The sequence below is a fragment of the Pleurodeles waltl genome, chromosome 9 (genome assembly GCF_031143425.1).
Source record: "Pleurodeles waltl isolate 20211129_DDA chromosome 9, aPleWal1.hap1.20221129, whole genome shotgun sequence".
NCBI lineage: Eukaryota > Metazoa > Chordata > Amphibia > Caudata > Salamandridae > Pleurodeles > Pleurodeles waltl.
Window position 1 is genome coordinate 238,266,824 of NC_090448.1, and position 17,233 is coordinate 238,284,056.

At 43.7% G+C, this 17,233-nt stretch overlaps 1 protein-coding gene across 1 annotated transcript in view; it reads left to right on the top strand.

Annotated features, from left to right (window-relative positions):
• ACAD9 (acyl-CoA dehydrogenase family member 9) overlaps positions 1-17,233 on the top strand; it is a 386,804-nt gene that overhangs the window by 102,068 nt on the left and 267,503 nt on the right. Inside the window, exon 8 of the mRNA XM_069206630.1 lies at positions 11,326-11,399. Within this exon, the coding sequence (XP_069062731.1) occupies positions 11,326-11,399 (74 nt within the window). The remainder of the gene's footprint in view (positions 1-11,325; positions 11,400-17,233) is intronic.

A 17,233-nucleotide genomic window follows, 5' to 3' on the forward strand; every position in this document is an offset into this window, starting at 1 on the left:
TGAGACATAAGGTTTGGGATACTAGGACAGTTGGTCTACTATTTGAAATGAGTTTCCTGTAGTAAAATCAGCTGAGCCTGAATGGATCTTAACCAATGGAGTATTGCTCTAAATGTATGTGAATTATTCAGCCCATTCGCATTGAATGATGCAATTTTATTGGAGCCAGAGAACGTGCTAGTTTGCCTGTCACTAATCTGGTAAAAAATAAATGTTTTTTAAAGGCCTGTTGGCACAGGACCTGACCTTACAATCTATATTAGGTGCGTTCATGATGATTTTTCTCCTCAGTAAGCCCTTTTTTCTCAGCACAATCCTTCTAGATGATACGTTGCTAGTTTGCAACCTGCTCTTTTCACCCATCCCATCGGAAGAGCCCAGCCAACAAGTGCTCCCTTTCACAAATCCTAGGCCTGCCTGTCATGACCTCAGCCTCCCAGTGAACCCTGTCCCTCCCAAAAGTGACCCCCCATTAGCCCCCAAAAATGATTGCATTGATGTGGCACCCCTTGAGTCTGTGTCTAGAAAGAATGGCAGGTATGGACCAGTGAGGAAAAGACGGGAAAAAGCAAGGGTGAGGAGCAAAGTTATAAAATCTAAAGGAGTACGTGTAACATCATATATCTTTATGTATCATCATAGCTCATCCGGTAGTTATCCTTTCCCCTCCTTCCCCCTCCTTTTATGACCTTGACATTCCTGGCGAATATCTAGCATGCATCTGACACATATGTTACGCCTTAAGAGTGGCAAGAAAGTCTTTTGCTTGTTGACCACTTTGAAAAATATGGGCCTGGCCCTTATGAAAAACCTTTAGCTTCGCCAGTTGGCCTATGCCAGCAGGGGACCCCAGTTTTTTAAAGTCATCAATAAGGCTAACAAATTCACGACATCGACGTGCTGTAGTTATAGACATGTCAGAAAAGACCCTAACAGAGAAATCACTTTTAACTTTGAACGTTCTTGTTTTAATGGCTTGAGATAAGATCTGCTGCTTTATCCTTTAATCACTAAAATTGACCAGTATAGTATGTGAAAATTTGGAATTCTGAGACCGTGTTGCCGGAACTCCATGGGCCCTCGTGATGGTCAAACCTGGGTAAGAAAGATAGTTGTACCATTGGAACGGAGTGATCCGAAAAGGGGTTGGATATTATATCAGAACCAACTCTATCCCAAAAATGAGATACTAGGAAGAAGTCGGTCCTTAATGCCGAGTCAAACCTTTCTGAAAAACAGGTAAAACATTGCTCTTGTGGATGATCCAGACGCCAGGGATGCTGTAGAGCCAGATCACGAGCAAATTTTGTCAAAAATCGATGTGCTTGAGGTTTGTTTTGTGACCGATTTTTTTTTTTTTTTTTTTTGCAAGAGGCATCTAGATTCATATCTTGAATAATATTAAAGTCGCTACGGACTATGAAAAGGCCAGGAAGTGTGTTTAAAAGGTCAGAGAGACTTTGCAGAGAAGTAGTTTCATCTTCTATGGGGCCATAGAAACTTCAAATGTGCATTAATTGCCTTCCTACCTTAATGCGAACAACTATCCATCTTGCTTGAGAATCCCGATGGACCTCAAGGACTTCTCCTTGGAAGTCCTGTGTGATGAGAACTGCCACCCCACGGACGGCCGCATTAGCGGAAGCGAAAAAGGAATGAGAAATAAAGTTCGGAATACTAGGACAGTTGGTCTACTGTTTGAAATGAGTTTCCTGTAGTAAAATCACCTGAGCCTGAGAGGATCTTAACCAATGGAGTATTGCTGTCAAGAAAAATATAGTTGTGTATCAAGTCGGTTATGACTTTTGTAACTGAGGACGCGGTTTCAATCTCTTCTGGAATTCCAAAAAATCTCAGATGAGAACATTGAGACCTATTTTTCAATATCATCCAATTTGTACTGCAGCGCCTCTAATTCAGTCTGTCTGGCTCATTGCAGTTGTGGATACTTGATACTTATCTTCAAGATCTGAGACCCTCTGCTCCACTTGGGAGACCCGAGATGTCAAATGCGATAGGTTAGAGTTGAGCTGGAGTAATTGATCATTAGTTTTTTTAGAGCCGGTTCGTGGATTAGTTTAAGGTCGCGTAGTGCCATTAAGATAAGGTTCAACATGGTCTCGACTGTAGGGGTAGACTGTGTAGCTACAGTTGGGTGATGTAGGAAGATTGAAGGTAGAGCAGGATTGTCATCCCTAATGACCAATAAACGTGACGGAAGAGGATTAATAAAGTCTGGTGTGGCTGAGGCTGTGGGAACCTCTAGGCTATTGAGAGGTCATCTAATGGATTCACCGCCAGGAGGGAGCTTTTCTCTCTCTCCTCGCCTTTACTGTTAAACTTAGACAATGGGGTAGGAGGGTTTGCCTGCGCCCCTGTGTGGGAGGGAACAGGAGGTGAAGCAGTATCTAAATCTACTGAGGTGGACCCCACCCCATTGCTGTGAGAAAGTATAATAGATCCCTCTCCCATTAGGTCCATGGTAGGTATCGATAAAGGGTATAAGGAGCCCGGGCTTGCCCATGTGCAGGTCGTTCCTGCTTCTTGATGGATAGTACAAAGATTTGCCCGAGGAGGCAGCTGGGGTGACAATGATGTCATGGCGGAGTTTGGCCCCTCCTGAGCACCCTCCATAACTTCATTATGTTCTTTCTTGGATCCAATTTTTTTTTCCTACAGATAATGGGGTTAGGCCTTTAGTTTTACCTATTCTCGAGGATCTACCCACTGCACGGGTCTTGGAAGAAGTGTCCCGGGAAATGCATTTCATGCTTTCCAGAAAAGGGAGCCAGGTAGGAACCAAGATGCAACAAGCCACATCTGTGCTGCACAGACCGATTCCGCTGCCACCCTGAGTTCTCACACCACCTCAGAAGCTGCTGAGAGCAGGATCCGAGTTGCCCCACATCCGTGTATGACCCCTATATGACTTCAAATATGATATTCCTTGGCCTCTACCAGGAGCCAATAGTGTAGTACGTTAAGAGACAGTTACAAGTTTTTAATGTCAGCGCATTAATATGACTCGTGCCCCTTGCCTGGAATGTTGTCATACAATGCTTGCCTTACTCGCTTGGCCCTTTCAGGATAGTAGCTAAGCCTGAGATTGCTCCATTCTCAATATTCAGTCTTACATTGATTTTTCTGGAAATTCATCAGCACAGATAACAGGCCCCCTGATATAAGAAGTAGAACCAAGAAGTCATTGGATTGAAAGAAAAAAAAAAGAAGCTGTCTCTCTGAAGTGCTTCCAATATTAGTTTTTACCTTTAGTTTTTTGCCTTTCTGTTTATGTACTCTAGATGCTTCAAGACTTCTTTAAATCTGCATATAATGCAAGCAGTATGGTGCTACAAATGTTCGTTCGTCACCCACCGGCTCTTAGACATACCCACTGCCCGTTACCTGCTCGTAACCGCTGAACTGCCTCTAAGCTATTTTTAGGCTGTCGTGCTGCAACAGGAGGGGGAGTCGCTTAGGCAGGTAGGTAAGTTCAGTCTGGTGCCTCCGGTGTTGAAGGAATGGATACCGGCAATCCCGCTTACCGCTCAGCTGTGCTCCGGTTTTCCGCTTCTTTCTCACCGTGCCACGCCATCTAGCCGTTCTGAGCCTCCTCCGAGCCCCTTTTCTAACTGCTCTCGGACTTCAGGATACCGACACTCGACTCGTGTCTGAGTGCAATCACTCCTTCTCATGGCTCTTCCTGCCTTCGCCTTGCCTCGAGCCACGGTGCTCTGCTTTGTCTTGCTTCGCTCACCGGCCCATGAGCCTGCCCTCTGACCCGGACACAAACTTAGTCACAGAGCATGACATGAGCTCCACGTAATCCCACCCACACTCTCATGGAGTTCATTTTAAAAAAAGTGGTTCCCTAAAAGAGAGCTGTGGAAGGATACAGGTCAGCTAATCAAAAGCATTGTAAAGTGACTGTGTTCCAGAGAAGTGGCAAACACAAAAAGAGGAAGGAAAGCCATTGAATAAGAAGCAAAGAAATAAGAGTGACAGTAAGCGAAGTAATTGGAGCACTGAATGTGCTCTATACCCACTGTAATGTTTTGGGATAGTCCACAAGAGGTCTTTAGTAAACAGACAGCTAAAACTGTCTGGTGTGTATGGCCTAAAAAACGCATGACTAGTGCGGGATCTACCAAAAAACAACAGAATCACAACCCCAGGGTGCACTGTTTAACAACCAAGGTATGAACACCATGTGGTGCCCTCCCAGAAGTGAACAAAAGCGCAACCCTTGAGGCACTGTCAAGCAACCTGGGTAGTAAGATTCCAGTAAATGAGGTAAGGCCTCCCGTTGTACAGTCATGCCCATGAGCTAGATCAGAAATGGAAGAGCAATTCTTATACTACAACCTCTTCTCTGTCTTGCAACCACAACATTAGGTCTCACTTAAATAGGCTCTTGTCTTTTCATTTAGGTCTTGGAAATTATCATTCCAGGAATAATGGTCTGCATCGTTTAAGAAAGTGAAGCATAATGCTCCTATAGTCAGTTCATGATAAAATAGCTAATCAAAGCTAGTTAATGAGGAACATCTTACTCTTTTAGTAGGTGTAGTGATTCACTTACCAGATTTAGCTTCCCTGTCTTATTTTTCCCTTCCTTTGTGGCCCGCTTATAAGCCAGGAATCAATGCTCCTGTATGCAGTTAGATGACCTTTTAATGGGTTACTGTTAGCTGTAGTGTACCTTATAACAGGGACTATTGGAACTTCATTCGCTTGGTCTAAAGTTGGGCATGTCAGTTAGTTCAGTCTCCAGAGTAACTGTCTTTATCGAGTGTAGAATTTACAGTAGCTACTACAAGATTTTATGGTCCTATTAATGTGTCTGGGTACTCCATATTCTAGATGTCAGCTCTGTGGTGCAGAATTTCTCCAACACTGCCACTTGTAACAGAGCTACAGTTTGACTAGAATCACTGAATCCACTTTGCTGCAGTCTAGTTTTTATTTACGCATATGTTTAAATGTGTCCTCTAGTTTTGATATTCCATAATCCAAGCTACGCAAATTGTTTGACATTTTCTAGAGGCATATGTTTGATTCTCAAGGTTTATTTTTTTCCTTCCAGCAACAGACCCAGATCATTGTTTGGTTTCTTACTCTTGATAATTTATTTTCTTTGGAGTGTAAATGTGTCTTGTCTTCTATATAACCCTTAACATTTACAACTGTAACATCATGAAATATTTCCAGTAGATTGATTTTATTTTTTGGGCCATTATAGGACACCAGTACAGTGCACAGTTTCACCAGAATAAGATATGTTTTGAATAAAGGCACAGCTCTTCTACACCTTCTCAAGGAGGCCTCTGTGGGGGCTGGGCTATTCTTTATATGATGAGCGTATTAAAATATGTGACTGTAATAAATTGATTATTATTTGGGGGTGGAATTGGGTAAGTTATAATCACAATCATTGTCTGATTGAACTCTCAGTGATTAACTTAACCTGAGCTCAACCCCCTGGTAGCTGTGGCACAGAGCAGGCAGACTTAACCTAAGGGTGTGTGTAAAATATTAATGCAAAACCAAAACAGGAATAAAATCAAAATGCAAAACAATAACATTTCCCAAACAAATTGGGAAAACTAGAGCTAAAAGTACAAAAAGGGGAAACCGATATGAATTTTGAACGTTTTAAAGTACAAATAGCACTAAGGAGCACAAAGGGCCATTGATTGTATATAGTCCCTGTAGAGCAGGACCTATGCACATTTTGACACTGACTGTGATGGATCCCTGGTGTCTTACATTAGCCTGGTTTATCCTGGTGAGAGGTATTACCTGTTGACTCTAGTCTAAATTCACCTCAGGAGTAAACTTCTAAATCTCCAGAGGACCCCAGGGGATTCACTTAGAGACTCGCAGAGTGTCAGTCAGGGACCAAACACAAGGGTCAAGTTGAGGTCCAGTTGCCAATGGACAGTTGCAGGTAAAGGCCTTTTGTAACATATGTGCCTGCAGCTTTATTAGGATATTATCCTTATGACCCCGTGAGTGTCCATTTCCTTGTCCTGGGTGCAAGAGGAAGAGCAGGTCCAGTGTTGTAAGCTCATCGCAGGTCCCAGACAAGAGTTTCAGTCCTCTCCTTAACTTCAACAGGCCCAGGAGTGTTCTGATGTGGGTGCCAGGAGGTGCCACATTTATGCCTGGCACTAGCCAGTAGGTAACCAATAGACTAAACGTTCTCAGGCCTAACCCTACCTGCTCTGAGGATTTTCTATATGGCAAAAGTCTTTGGCCACACTATACTTGGGCTTTAAGGGCTTTGAGTATCTGTGGGGAGTGTACTATGGTGATCTTAGTATCCTCCCACATCTAAAATGAAAACGCAATTTTTGGTAGTCATTGATTCCTGCAAAAAGGGGTTTAACTTGATGATTTTAGTGCTTGCCACACCAAAATATGCAAGTCCTTTTCCCTTAATAAGTTTGAGCAGGTTTAATATGTTTAAATGTAGCCGTGGAAATTGTGGGAGTGAAGTGTTGCTGTAATACTCAGAATTCCATTAAATGCGGTAACATGAGTTGCCACATATACCGGAAATTCACAACCAGCCCATAATAAGGGCATTAACCGGAAGGAAATAATGAAAAATACAGAAGTAGGGCGTCTCAAGCAAACTAGAAAGTGCAAGACACTTTGGGCATATTGAAAAAAAAGTCTGTGCATTTTTTTTTAAAAGTCTGGGCAGATTAAAAAAAAATCTGGGTATGCACAGAGAGATGTGGACAGTAGCGTAAACAGCAGACGTCTGATTGATTCATCTTATACTGTCTGGGAGCAATTTTCCTAGCATTTGCTTGGTTACAGTCTTGCTAGGGTGAACCATAAACCAAGTAGGGCTTGCCCAACTGCCTACGGTAGCATTTTTTTTTTTTGTCTTTATGTGAATTTTAAGAACATACAAAATAGTTACAATTTTTTTTTTTTAAAGTACATTGTTCATCAAAAATACAGCAGCATTTGTAAAAGGTGTACAGAACTTCCTATTTTCAGCAGGGAGCACAATGTTCCTGGTACTGTGATCAATCGTAGGTGCTGCAGAATCCGTTGAAATGTAAATCTACATTACAGTCCATAATACACTAGTTTATGCATAGTTCTTACACAAGTCACGCATTGTAATAAATGGCCTTGGTATCGTCTTTGGATGCTGGCATATTCTTTCTTTGATTATCTGCGTTGTCTGGCAGGTGTAGATCAGACCAAAAGGATGGTTCATGCAGTAGACATCAGTTTTGGTATTCTAATTGAAAAAGTAAGAAAGACCAAGTTGATGATCCTTGTAATCAGATACTTTGGTGTTAGATGAGACTTCTCATGCCTGGCAGGTCCCACATTTGAAATGGTGAACTGTGAGTGGCAAATCCCACATTTTGGATTGTGAAGACGGTGATCTCTGTTCCTTGTGCGCTCTCACAACATTGTCTCTGATTTTGTTTTTACTGCGTTTGAATGCAAATAAGGGTGTAACTGTCCCTATACCACTCAGTATGCGCCAGGTTTGAAGACTTATTGAAGACTTATTCTTTCCAGTTTATTGCCAGCAGGAGTAAATGTACTGACACAAATAAATCTGTTGCAAGATACTGTTTTATCTTTGGGTTTAGTACTATTTTGTGGCCTTTTTAACCAATGAGCCATGTTACCTGGGGGGGATCGGCATTTTCCATACCAGCTTATTTGATTCTTGGAAGAAATCATCTTTATTAACAGGAAAGACATATTTTCAAAATTTTCCATACTGAAGATAAGATTACCTCTAAGGGGGAGTAGGTGATAGCTGCCTTATAGAAGCAATAAATCTGTATCTATTGGTTTTTTTTTATATAGAGTAGTGTATAGCTTAATTCACTGTGACATATCAGCAGATCTAGACTAGTTAGTAATTTCTATAGTTATGTGAAATTAATTGTAGTTCTTTACTAAAGTGACCAGACATCCCAGATGTACATGGACATGTCCTGTTTTTCAAGTACTGCCCTGGAGTCCCAGCATTATTTGCTAAAGAATACTACCCAAAACCACATACCTGCTGTCCAGTCTACCGTGTACTAAAAACTATCTACCTTGAGCATTGATGTCTGCATCTGAAGAAACAAAAGGGCCTGTAGGCTGAACCCCATTCAAGGACCCCCTGGCAAATGCATAACACTGAGTAATGAACATGTGCCCACTTCACCTGTGCCAGAGACACACCACTTACACTAGAGATAAATGTGTTTCCCAAAGCTATACAATAGTGCCTCCCTTGCACCAAAGGTAATGCTATATTTTATAACGCTTGGGCATGTTACCCATGATCCCCATCTCTCCCTCAGGTTCCAGTTAAAAAAAGTAATCTAATTAGTTTAGTCGCCATCACAGCGCCGGCAGGTTATGAACAACATTCGCTCAGTGGCTCCACACGATTCAGCATGAGCAGCACTCTAAATAAACCCGCACCCCAAGTCCTGAGCACATATAGCCTCAACTCAAATTATCGACTCCTTTACACACCGGTGAACACTCTGACTCCCACGCCACAGGGCCGATTCACAATGGTGATCCGTCCAAATCATACAAAACTAAATAGGAGCATCTTGTGTACCTCCAGCAAAAGCACAGGTGGAATGAAGTAAGGGGGACGTGAAACATGGTGTGTCATCTGTAGCAATCCCCCAGCCACCCATGGCGCTCAGACATCAGAGATCCCATAATCTGATACCATAAATAAAGGCATGGTTTTTAGGTCGAGCCTAGGCACAGCGCGCATGTGCTGTCTCTCGACATGTTGTAATCTACTTCTGTGGGCTTTCACCACACCCATCACATGCCCAACATTTTCATTCATTTCTTGTCCTGCCTTTCAAAATTCCTTTGCTTTCTTTGGTAAATGCTTTATGTTTGTCCTGCCTTGAGGCTGTTTTGTTACCTCCTTGAAGAATGACCATGTTTCATAAATTATTGCATGATCGGTCATATATTAGTGTCGGCACCCTACTTTTTTATTTTGCCTCTCTGCTTCTCTCTCCGTTGTGGTATGTTATTTCTTCCTCAGCGCAGCATTGTCTCTAATAAAAGTTTGGGTTTGTTTGTTTGTTTCTTTAATTTATCGGCTATTCTTCCATAGTTGTTAAGTCCAGTGAAAGGGGTTGTAGCTGTTTGCCAAAGCTCATCTTTGTTCTCTGGCATCTCGCTATTTCTTTGTGGTGTCTGTGCCCAGCAAAGGCTGGTAGCTGGAGAGGGGGTTCTTTGTGTGGTGCGTGTGCGTGTTGGGGGCAGTCTGGGAAGTGGGAATCAGCAGCTGGAAGACATGTTACAGCTCTCACAACTAACACAATGTAAATTACACCTGGGGATACCTATGCAACTACATATTGTAAAGGCTTTAGTAGAGAACAGTGATGTCCTTTTATTTACATGTTTTAGGTCAGTTAATGGACGTTTTAGTGATATGCTTAGTCTACACCAAAGGGTGTGGTCTAACTGCCTGAGCTATCGAATTTGGAGCTGGGAAACCAGGTTAGAGTCTTGGCGTCAACTCAACAGCCTGTGATTCTGGGCAAATCACTTAATCTCCCCGTGTCTACTATAAATTAATGTGTTCTTATGTCACGTAACTGGTGCTCATGTAAAGTGCTCCAGTACCTTTGGGTTGAGTTGGCTTTATAAAAACCGTATTAAAAAATAATAATAAAAAAACTGGTGATGTCTGGATTCGCGGAGGGTCTTAAGTCATTCTGTGTACTCCATGCATACATGGTCCAGTTGTACTCTGAAGGCATGATTTTGCAACTTGCGCTTTTTATGGCCGAATCTTTTGTTGTTTGCGCTCGCTAAAATCATGTGCATGCCCTGACGCTGTTTCAATTGCCCCTCGCAACTTCGTCTGTTTCTGCTCCACACGCCTAACCAACAGAAGGGAAAAAAGTGCTATGATGTGACCTGCGCTGCCTGCTTCATACTGCCTTTTATACTTCCTGTTACACCTATACCCACCCTCCTGTTCACCACCCCCACCCACCCTCCTGTTTTCCACCCCACCCAGTTGCTAAAGCCAATAGTTTGCCCATAGGTGAGACCGATTGGCTTTGCCAAAGCTTGTTTTTTGTTTGTGAATACCCTGAAATCCATGCCAGTTAGCACTGTAGAGCTATCTGTTGTGGTTAGCAAGGCTATTAAACTCTTAGCAAAGGCAGGAAAAAAGGATGAGTCTAAAGCAAAATTCAATACCTGTAATAAATCGTCCCCAAGACGAGGCTTCCAAAAAATGGCCAGTTCAGAGGTTTTCACTTCCGAGAGACCTGCAGTAGATCCTACATGGGTGAGGCCCCCTCTAGAACCCCCCCCGCTCCTCCCACACTGCTAGTAATCCCCCCTGACGGATCATGGTGATTAATGCTGAGGGCTTGGCCTGCGCCTGCTACTAAGAGGGCCGGTTAGGGCAGGACCACTGGAATTATGCCATTGTGCAGCCGTGGTGATTTTCACTTAGCTATAAATTTAACGCATTTGCCACATAATCAGCCCATCATCTGGCACATAATCTGCTGATTTTACCAAATAAAATATTTTCTTCCTGAAACAATTCAAAAGTTACTAAAATGCAGTTGGCGGCCCCTTCATACTAAACTGGCATTAATTTGGTGCAACCAGTGCTTATAAAGTGTTACCTGGTAAAAAATGACAAAATAATGAAGTAATACTATTACAAAATGTGCCACGTTATGCTGAATAATTTGGCTTTTCTTGTCTCATAATTTGCTCAACCCTGACGCATAATTTTCCTCTCCTGCCGCATAATTACTGCAGCTTTAGCTTGGGGGGCACCATTATGTCTGCTGCGACTTCTCTTTAGTTGCTGTTTAGGGCGCTTCCAAGTGTCACCTGCATGATAAAGTTCCAGCCCATTCCAGACCTCCTCGGGTTCCGTAAAGAAACGGAAGATATCAATCAATCAGGGATTTGTAAAGCACGACTACTCACCCATGAGGGTCTCAAGGCCCTGGAGGGTCATTTATTGTAATTTCTAGTTTAGCACCAAAGAGTTTAGTAAGCATGTAGCGGATGCCTGCATCCCTGAGTGCCTTCTTAACTTCCAGCCAGCTGGCCAGTTGGAATTGCACCACGCATTGTAATCCAGGAAAATCAGGTTGTCTTATTTTCCAGTCTAAAGGGGCCCTTCTGTCTGCACACTGAAAGGATTGTGTCTGTACAGGAATAGTGATTTATTGTTTAAAAAATGACTGAATGTCTATCTGAAACCACACGTTTGACTGTAGTCCCATATTTGTCTTACGTTCTATATGTTTAATATTTTAGCCTGCGAAGTTTATTTTGAAAACACCAGAGTACCTGCGGAAAATGTCATTGGAGAGGTTGGAGGTGGATTTAAGGTGAGTCCTAATGAATAATATTTCTAACCTAACTTGTTTTTTTCCTCACATTTCATGGACTGACCCCTTTCTACATAATGTTCAGCCAAGACACTGCTTCGTATGTATTAACTGTGTCTTTTTAAAACCTACTCTACTGTTTGTGTGCCTTTTAATAGTAACAGCTGTTAATAGCAGTACATAAAATCACTAAACGTATTGAATGTATCTAATATGTCAAAGTTCCTGCTCGGTCTGAAGTAGTAATCTGTGACCTGGCTGTAAATGTTGTTCCGCTGCCTTTCATTGCAGTCTACAGTACTGATATGCATTGCTGCTATCCCCTTTTCTGCTATTTAGTTTTCTGAAGCCTGGGGTCAGCTACTGGAAAATGCAGTTCTGTTTTTGTTATTTAATGACATCCCGGGAAAAGAAAAAAATCCTCTCGCTCAATCCACAGTTTAGTCTCAGAATCACTCAAGCCTTTTTTAGGCTTCTGACATTTGACCGCCTCAAACTTTTAGTTTTCTTTTTTTCTTTTTCGTTTGCTTATACAAGCATATCATTCTCTATGTAGATTTCAAACCAGGTGTCATAAAGAATACAAAAGTCTAACATAGTTGACCTTGATCTTGGACGGGCACATCATCGACTCAACGAGATGTCTATTTTTTCAAGAATTCCCCTTGACGCACTTGCTCTCTTACATTGGGCTTTGCTGGACATAGCTGCCGTTGACTGGGTCTAGTATGATTTTCTTTCATCATGCAATGCGATGTTGATACCTTGATGCATCGTGACCCTTTCTTCCACCACTCCACTTTCCGACCCTCTACTTTAACTATTTGGATTGAACTGATTTCAGTAGCTTCTCTTTCCCTGTCGCAGAGAATATATAATTTCCCAGCTATCATGAAAAACAAACAAACAGATGTATTAAATTCTGAAACCTTAGTCTGGAATCGGTAGTAATCATTCAGAGTCGACAAAAGAAAATAAAGTATTGAACTTTACCATCCTAGAAGAATTACTGTAGCATATACAGTATATATTGAAGCAGAAAAACATCAAACCAACATATACTTATCCCAACATTGAGATTACCAAGAATGTCGGGAGGGTGAACAGCAAGAATGATGTTTGGAAGGGATAATCCTCACCTCCGTTTCCTTAATAGAATTGTACCTTTCCTTCTTGATAGCTAAGACATTTTATGTTCTATATCAGGACCAGAGGCTCAGATTATTTTAATTTAAAGCTGATTGACAACCTGTGCTGCCATGCAGGGAATTGGCTTGAAATATAAGGTCTTAAAGGTAGAATCCGATGACCAATCGCTACTCTGAGAATATCCTCAAGTCTACCTCCCAGAGATAAGGCTTTCAAAGCCATGGCATTCCTTATAGAATGGGCGCCAAAGGATCATGTGTCAATCCCCGCTTCATGGAGAACCCATCTAATCCAACGGGCAATGATAGAAGATGACACAGGTTTAAAGGTTTTTTAAATATTTTTTTTAAGTGAAATAAATAATTGAGCGGCCCCAGCTGGACAGTACTCCTCTGTCATGGTCTCATATTCTCTCCAACAACAAACAACACATAGCTTAGGATGGTCAGGGAAAGAGGGATAATACATCACCCTGGTATTAGATTTAGTACACCTTGGAACCAAAAAGGAAACTCCTTTCGGAGTAAACATACATGCCATAATGTCTACGGCATGAACACCTGACACTCTTTTGCAGGAGATTAAACATAATAACGTAGCCAACTTACCTGAATGTTCTTTGCAAGAAAGATATTGATTGTCCTGCCAAGATTGGAGCATCTTTAAAACTACATTAATGTCCCAGAGTGTGGAATATCGCAGCTCCGGTGGAACCTATAACCGGATGCCCCTGAGAAGATTACACCCGAGAAGGTGTTCCCCTATTGGGACATCATGAAGGGAAACGTGACCCGCAGAAATAGCAGATCTGCATGCATTTATCACACGGGATGCCAACCCTTTGTCTGCTAACTTTGACAGGAAATTGACAACCTACACTACATCTGCCCCTTGGGGTCCAAATCCCATCGCAAACCCCATCGTAACCACCTACGTCAGGCTGATCCATTTAGTTTAACTGTAGAATTGGACTTTGATCATCTGATAAGGGATGCGGTCTGTGCCAAAAGGCCTGGGAATTCCCAAGTCCTCTGTAATCCTTCAAACATTCAGACTGAGATTTCCATCCTGAGCCAGAGGGTGTGAGTTGCCGAGCGGATCCCTCAACATCTGAGGGGTCAGGGGAAGACGGATTGGAGAAACCATATAAAGTTCCAGAAGAACCAGAAACCAGGCTTGAAATCTCCAGAGCGGTGTCACCAGGATCACCTCCGCTTTCTGCCACAGACCAGGGCCGACAGGAGGAAATGCATAGCCCCGAAACGGGGACCAGTCCCGGAGAAAAGCATTGGTCGCTTCCACCAGTGGGGTCCTGCTTCCACCTGAAGAATCGAGATAGCAGGTGGTTGAGTCGGGACTCAAACAGGTCCACTTGACCAGGGCCCCACCAAGCCATGATCTGCTGAAAGATCAATTGCTTTAATCCTTTAGGTGGCGAGAGTGCCAATCCGCCATCTGATTCAGGGTCCTGGATAGGTAATCCGCTGTCACAGCAAGGTTGTTTTGAAGGCAGAAGGCCCAAAAGTCCTTTGCCAACTCTGCCAGAACCATGGACTGAGTGCTCCCAAGACAATTGATATATCGTACTGCGGAGACATTGTCCATCTTCAGGAGGATGGAGCAGGACACCCCAATGGTAAAGGAGCCTGCCAGGAGCTCCAAACAGTTGATACGGAGGGATTTCTTTTTATTATAGATTGGTGTGCCTTCTCCGGGGAAGAAAAGGTATTTATGAAGTGGATAAGCTCTTTATTGAAAGGATCTCCGAAGAGACCCCCTTTTGCAAGAGGGACCCTCCTATGTAGAGGCCAGTTCACCCAACCAGGGCTCAATCTTTATTAATAGAGAAAGTCTACACCCCTTGGGGAGGGCACAGTTCACATTGCCCAAGAAGCGCAAGCCTCGATAGGCCCAACCTGAAAGTATTTTGGGGTCAATGAGATGATGGGATTCAGTGGCATCCAGCGCCATATCCAGGCTCTTCGTGAGTTGTCCCTGGACGCCCAGGACCTTATCCTGGCAAGCCCTCCAGAATCGGTCAAGACCTTTCTTAGGATCTTTAATGAACTTGGCAATAAAAGTCGCTGTTAGAAATGGGGTCTTGGGTTGACAGTCGGGTTATCCCCTGTTCAAGCAAGGACCCTCACTCTAGTCAGTGTAAAAGAGAATCACCCTCAGCTAACCCCTGCTTACCCCCTTGGTAGCTTGGCAGAGCAGTAGGCTTAACTTCCGAGTGCTAGGTGTAAAGTATTTGTACCAACACACACAGTAACTTAATGAAAACACTACAAAATGACACAACACCAGTTTAGAGAAAATAGGAAATATTTATCTAAACAAAACAAGACCAAAACAACAAAAATCCACAATACACAAGTGAAATTATCAATAAAAATGCAAAAAGAGTCTTTAAGTAGTTTTAAACACACACTAACGCTGTCAGCGTGTAAAAGTACCTTGGGCGCGTCAAAAATAACCCAGCACGGGCGAGTACGCGTCAAAAAGAGCTTGCGATGCGTTGATTCCACTTACGAGCTGGACCGTGCGTCATTTCTCCTTTCACCGGGTCGGGTGTGTCATTTCTTCTCTACGCAGGAGAGCGGTACGTCGATCCGGTCAGCGCTCTCGGGTCCGGGCGGGCCTTGTGTTGTTTTTCCATGCACAACGGTACTTAAGTCGGAAATCCAGCCGCACGATGATCCGAAAACCCAGCAGCGCTGGTGTTGATCCCCAGCCTCCGTCAGCGATGCTGTGCGTCGTTTCTCCTGCTCCGTGCGTCGATTCTCTGGTCGCGTTTCCTGCGAGAATCATTTCTCAGCTGCGGAGCCGGCGGCGCGTTGTTTCTTCAGCCGCAGATCGGAGTCGTGTTGATCTTTTCCCCGCACAGCGCTCTGTGCGTGGATTTCCTTGTCTTTACGCTGCCAGCTTCTCTTTTCAGAGTCCCAGGAACTGGATGGTCACCACAGGGCAGAGCAGGAGTCTCTCCAGAGACCCCAGGTGCTGGCAGAGAGAAGTCTTTGCTGTCACTGAGACTTCAAACAACAGGAGGCAAGCTCTAAATCAAGCCCTTGGAGATTTCTTGTCAAGATGGAAGGCACACAAAGTCCAGTCTTTGCCCTCTTACTCTGCCAGATGCAACTGCAGGATAACTCCACAAAGCACAGTCACAGGCAGGGCAGCTCTTCTTCCTCAGCTCTTCAGCTCTTCTCCAGGCAGATGTTCCTCTTGTTCCAGAAGGGTTTCTAAAGTCTTTGGTTTTGGGTGCCCTTCTTATACCCAATTTCTCCTTTGAAGTAGGCCTACTTCAAAGTAAAGTCTCTTTTGAATGTGAAATCCTGCATTGCCCAGGCCAGGCTCCAGACACTCACCAGGGGTTTGGAGACTGCATTGTGTGAGGGCAGGCACAGCCCTTCCAGGTGTGAGTGACCACTCCTCCACTCCCTCCTAGCACAGATGGCTCATCAGGATATGCAGGCTACACCCCAGCTCCCTTTGTGTCACTGTCTAGAGTGAGGTGCAACCAGCCCAACTGTCAAACTGACCCAGACAGGGAATCCACAAACCGGCAGAGTCACAGAAATGGTATAAGCAAGAAAATGCCCACTTTCTAAAAGTGGCATTTTCAAACACACACTCTTAAAACCAACTTTACTAAAAACTGCATTTTTAAATTGTGAGCTCAGAGACCCCAAACTCCACATATCCATCCGCTCCCAAAGGGAATCTACACTTTAATCAGATTTAAAGGTAGCCCCATGTTAACCTATGGACAGTCCTTGCAACAGTGAAAAATGAATTTACCAATATTTCACTGTTAGGACACATAAAACACATTACTATACGTCCTACCTTGACCATACACTGCACCCTGCCCTTGGGGCTACCTAGGACCTACCTTAGGGTTGTCTGACATGTAAGAAAAGGGAAGGTTTATTGCCAAGTCGAATTTACAGTTAAAACTGAACATGCAGACGCTGCAGTGGCAGGTCTGAGATATGATTACAGAGTGACTTATGTGGGTGGCACCACCAGTGCTGCAGGCCCACTAGTAGCATTTGATTTACAGGCCCTGGGCACCTCTAGTGCACTGTACTAGGGACTTACTAATAAATCAGATATGCCAATCATGGATAAGCCAATTACAAACACATTTTGTAAAGGAGCACTTGCACTTTAGCACTGGTTAGCAGTGGTAAAGTTCCCAGAGTAACAAAAACAGTCAAATCAGAGTCCAGCACACATCAACAACCTGGGGAACAGAGGCAAAAAGTTAAGGGAGACCACGCCAAGGATGAAAAGTCTAACAGTCACCATCTTAGAGTCAGTCTCTAATGCAGAGGGAACTTTATTGGCCAAAGTAGGCATAGGGCATTTTGCCCTCAAGCGGCCCACACATCTTGGTCCTTGGGCTTGCGTATCTGGCTAGCAACATACTGTGCCACCTTTTCCCCGGGGGCCCAGTCTGCTGACCGAGGGTGATAAATGTCTTCCGGGTTAAGAATCCCCAGCACCCCAGTGGCATCCTTCTTGCCCTCATCATCATCCATACTGGCTCGGTCGGTGCCACCTTCCGGATTCCGTGGTCTACTCTGGCCCTGCTCATCTCCAGAGTCCCTATCAGGGTTATCCGAGTCTTCCCTGGCGTTGCCATCTGTACCCCAGAGGAACCGGAAGTGTCTTCGGTG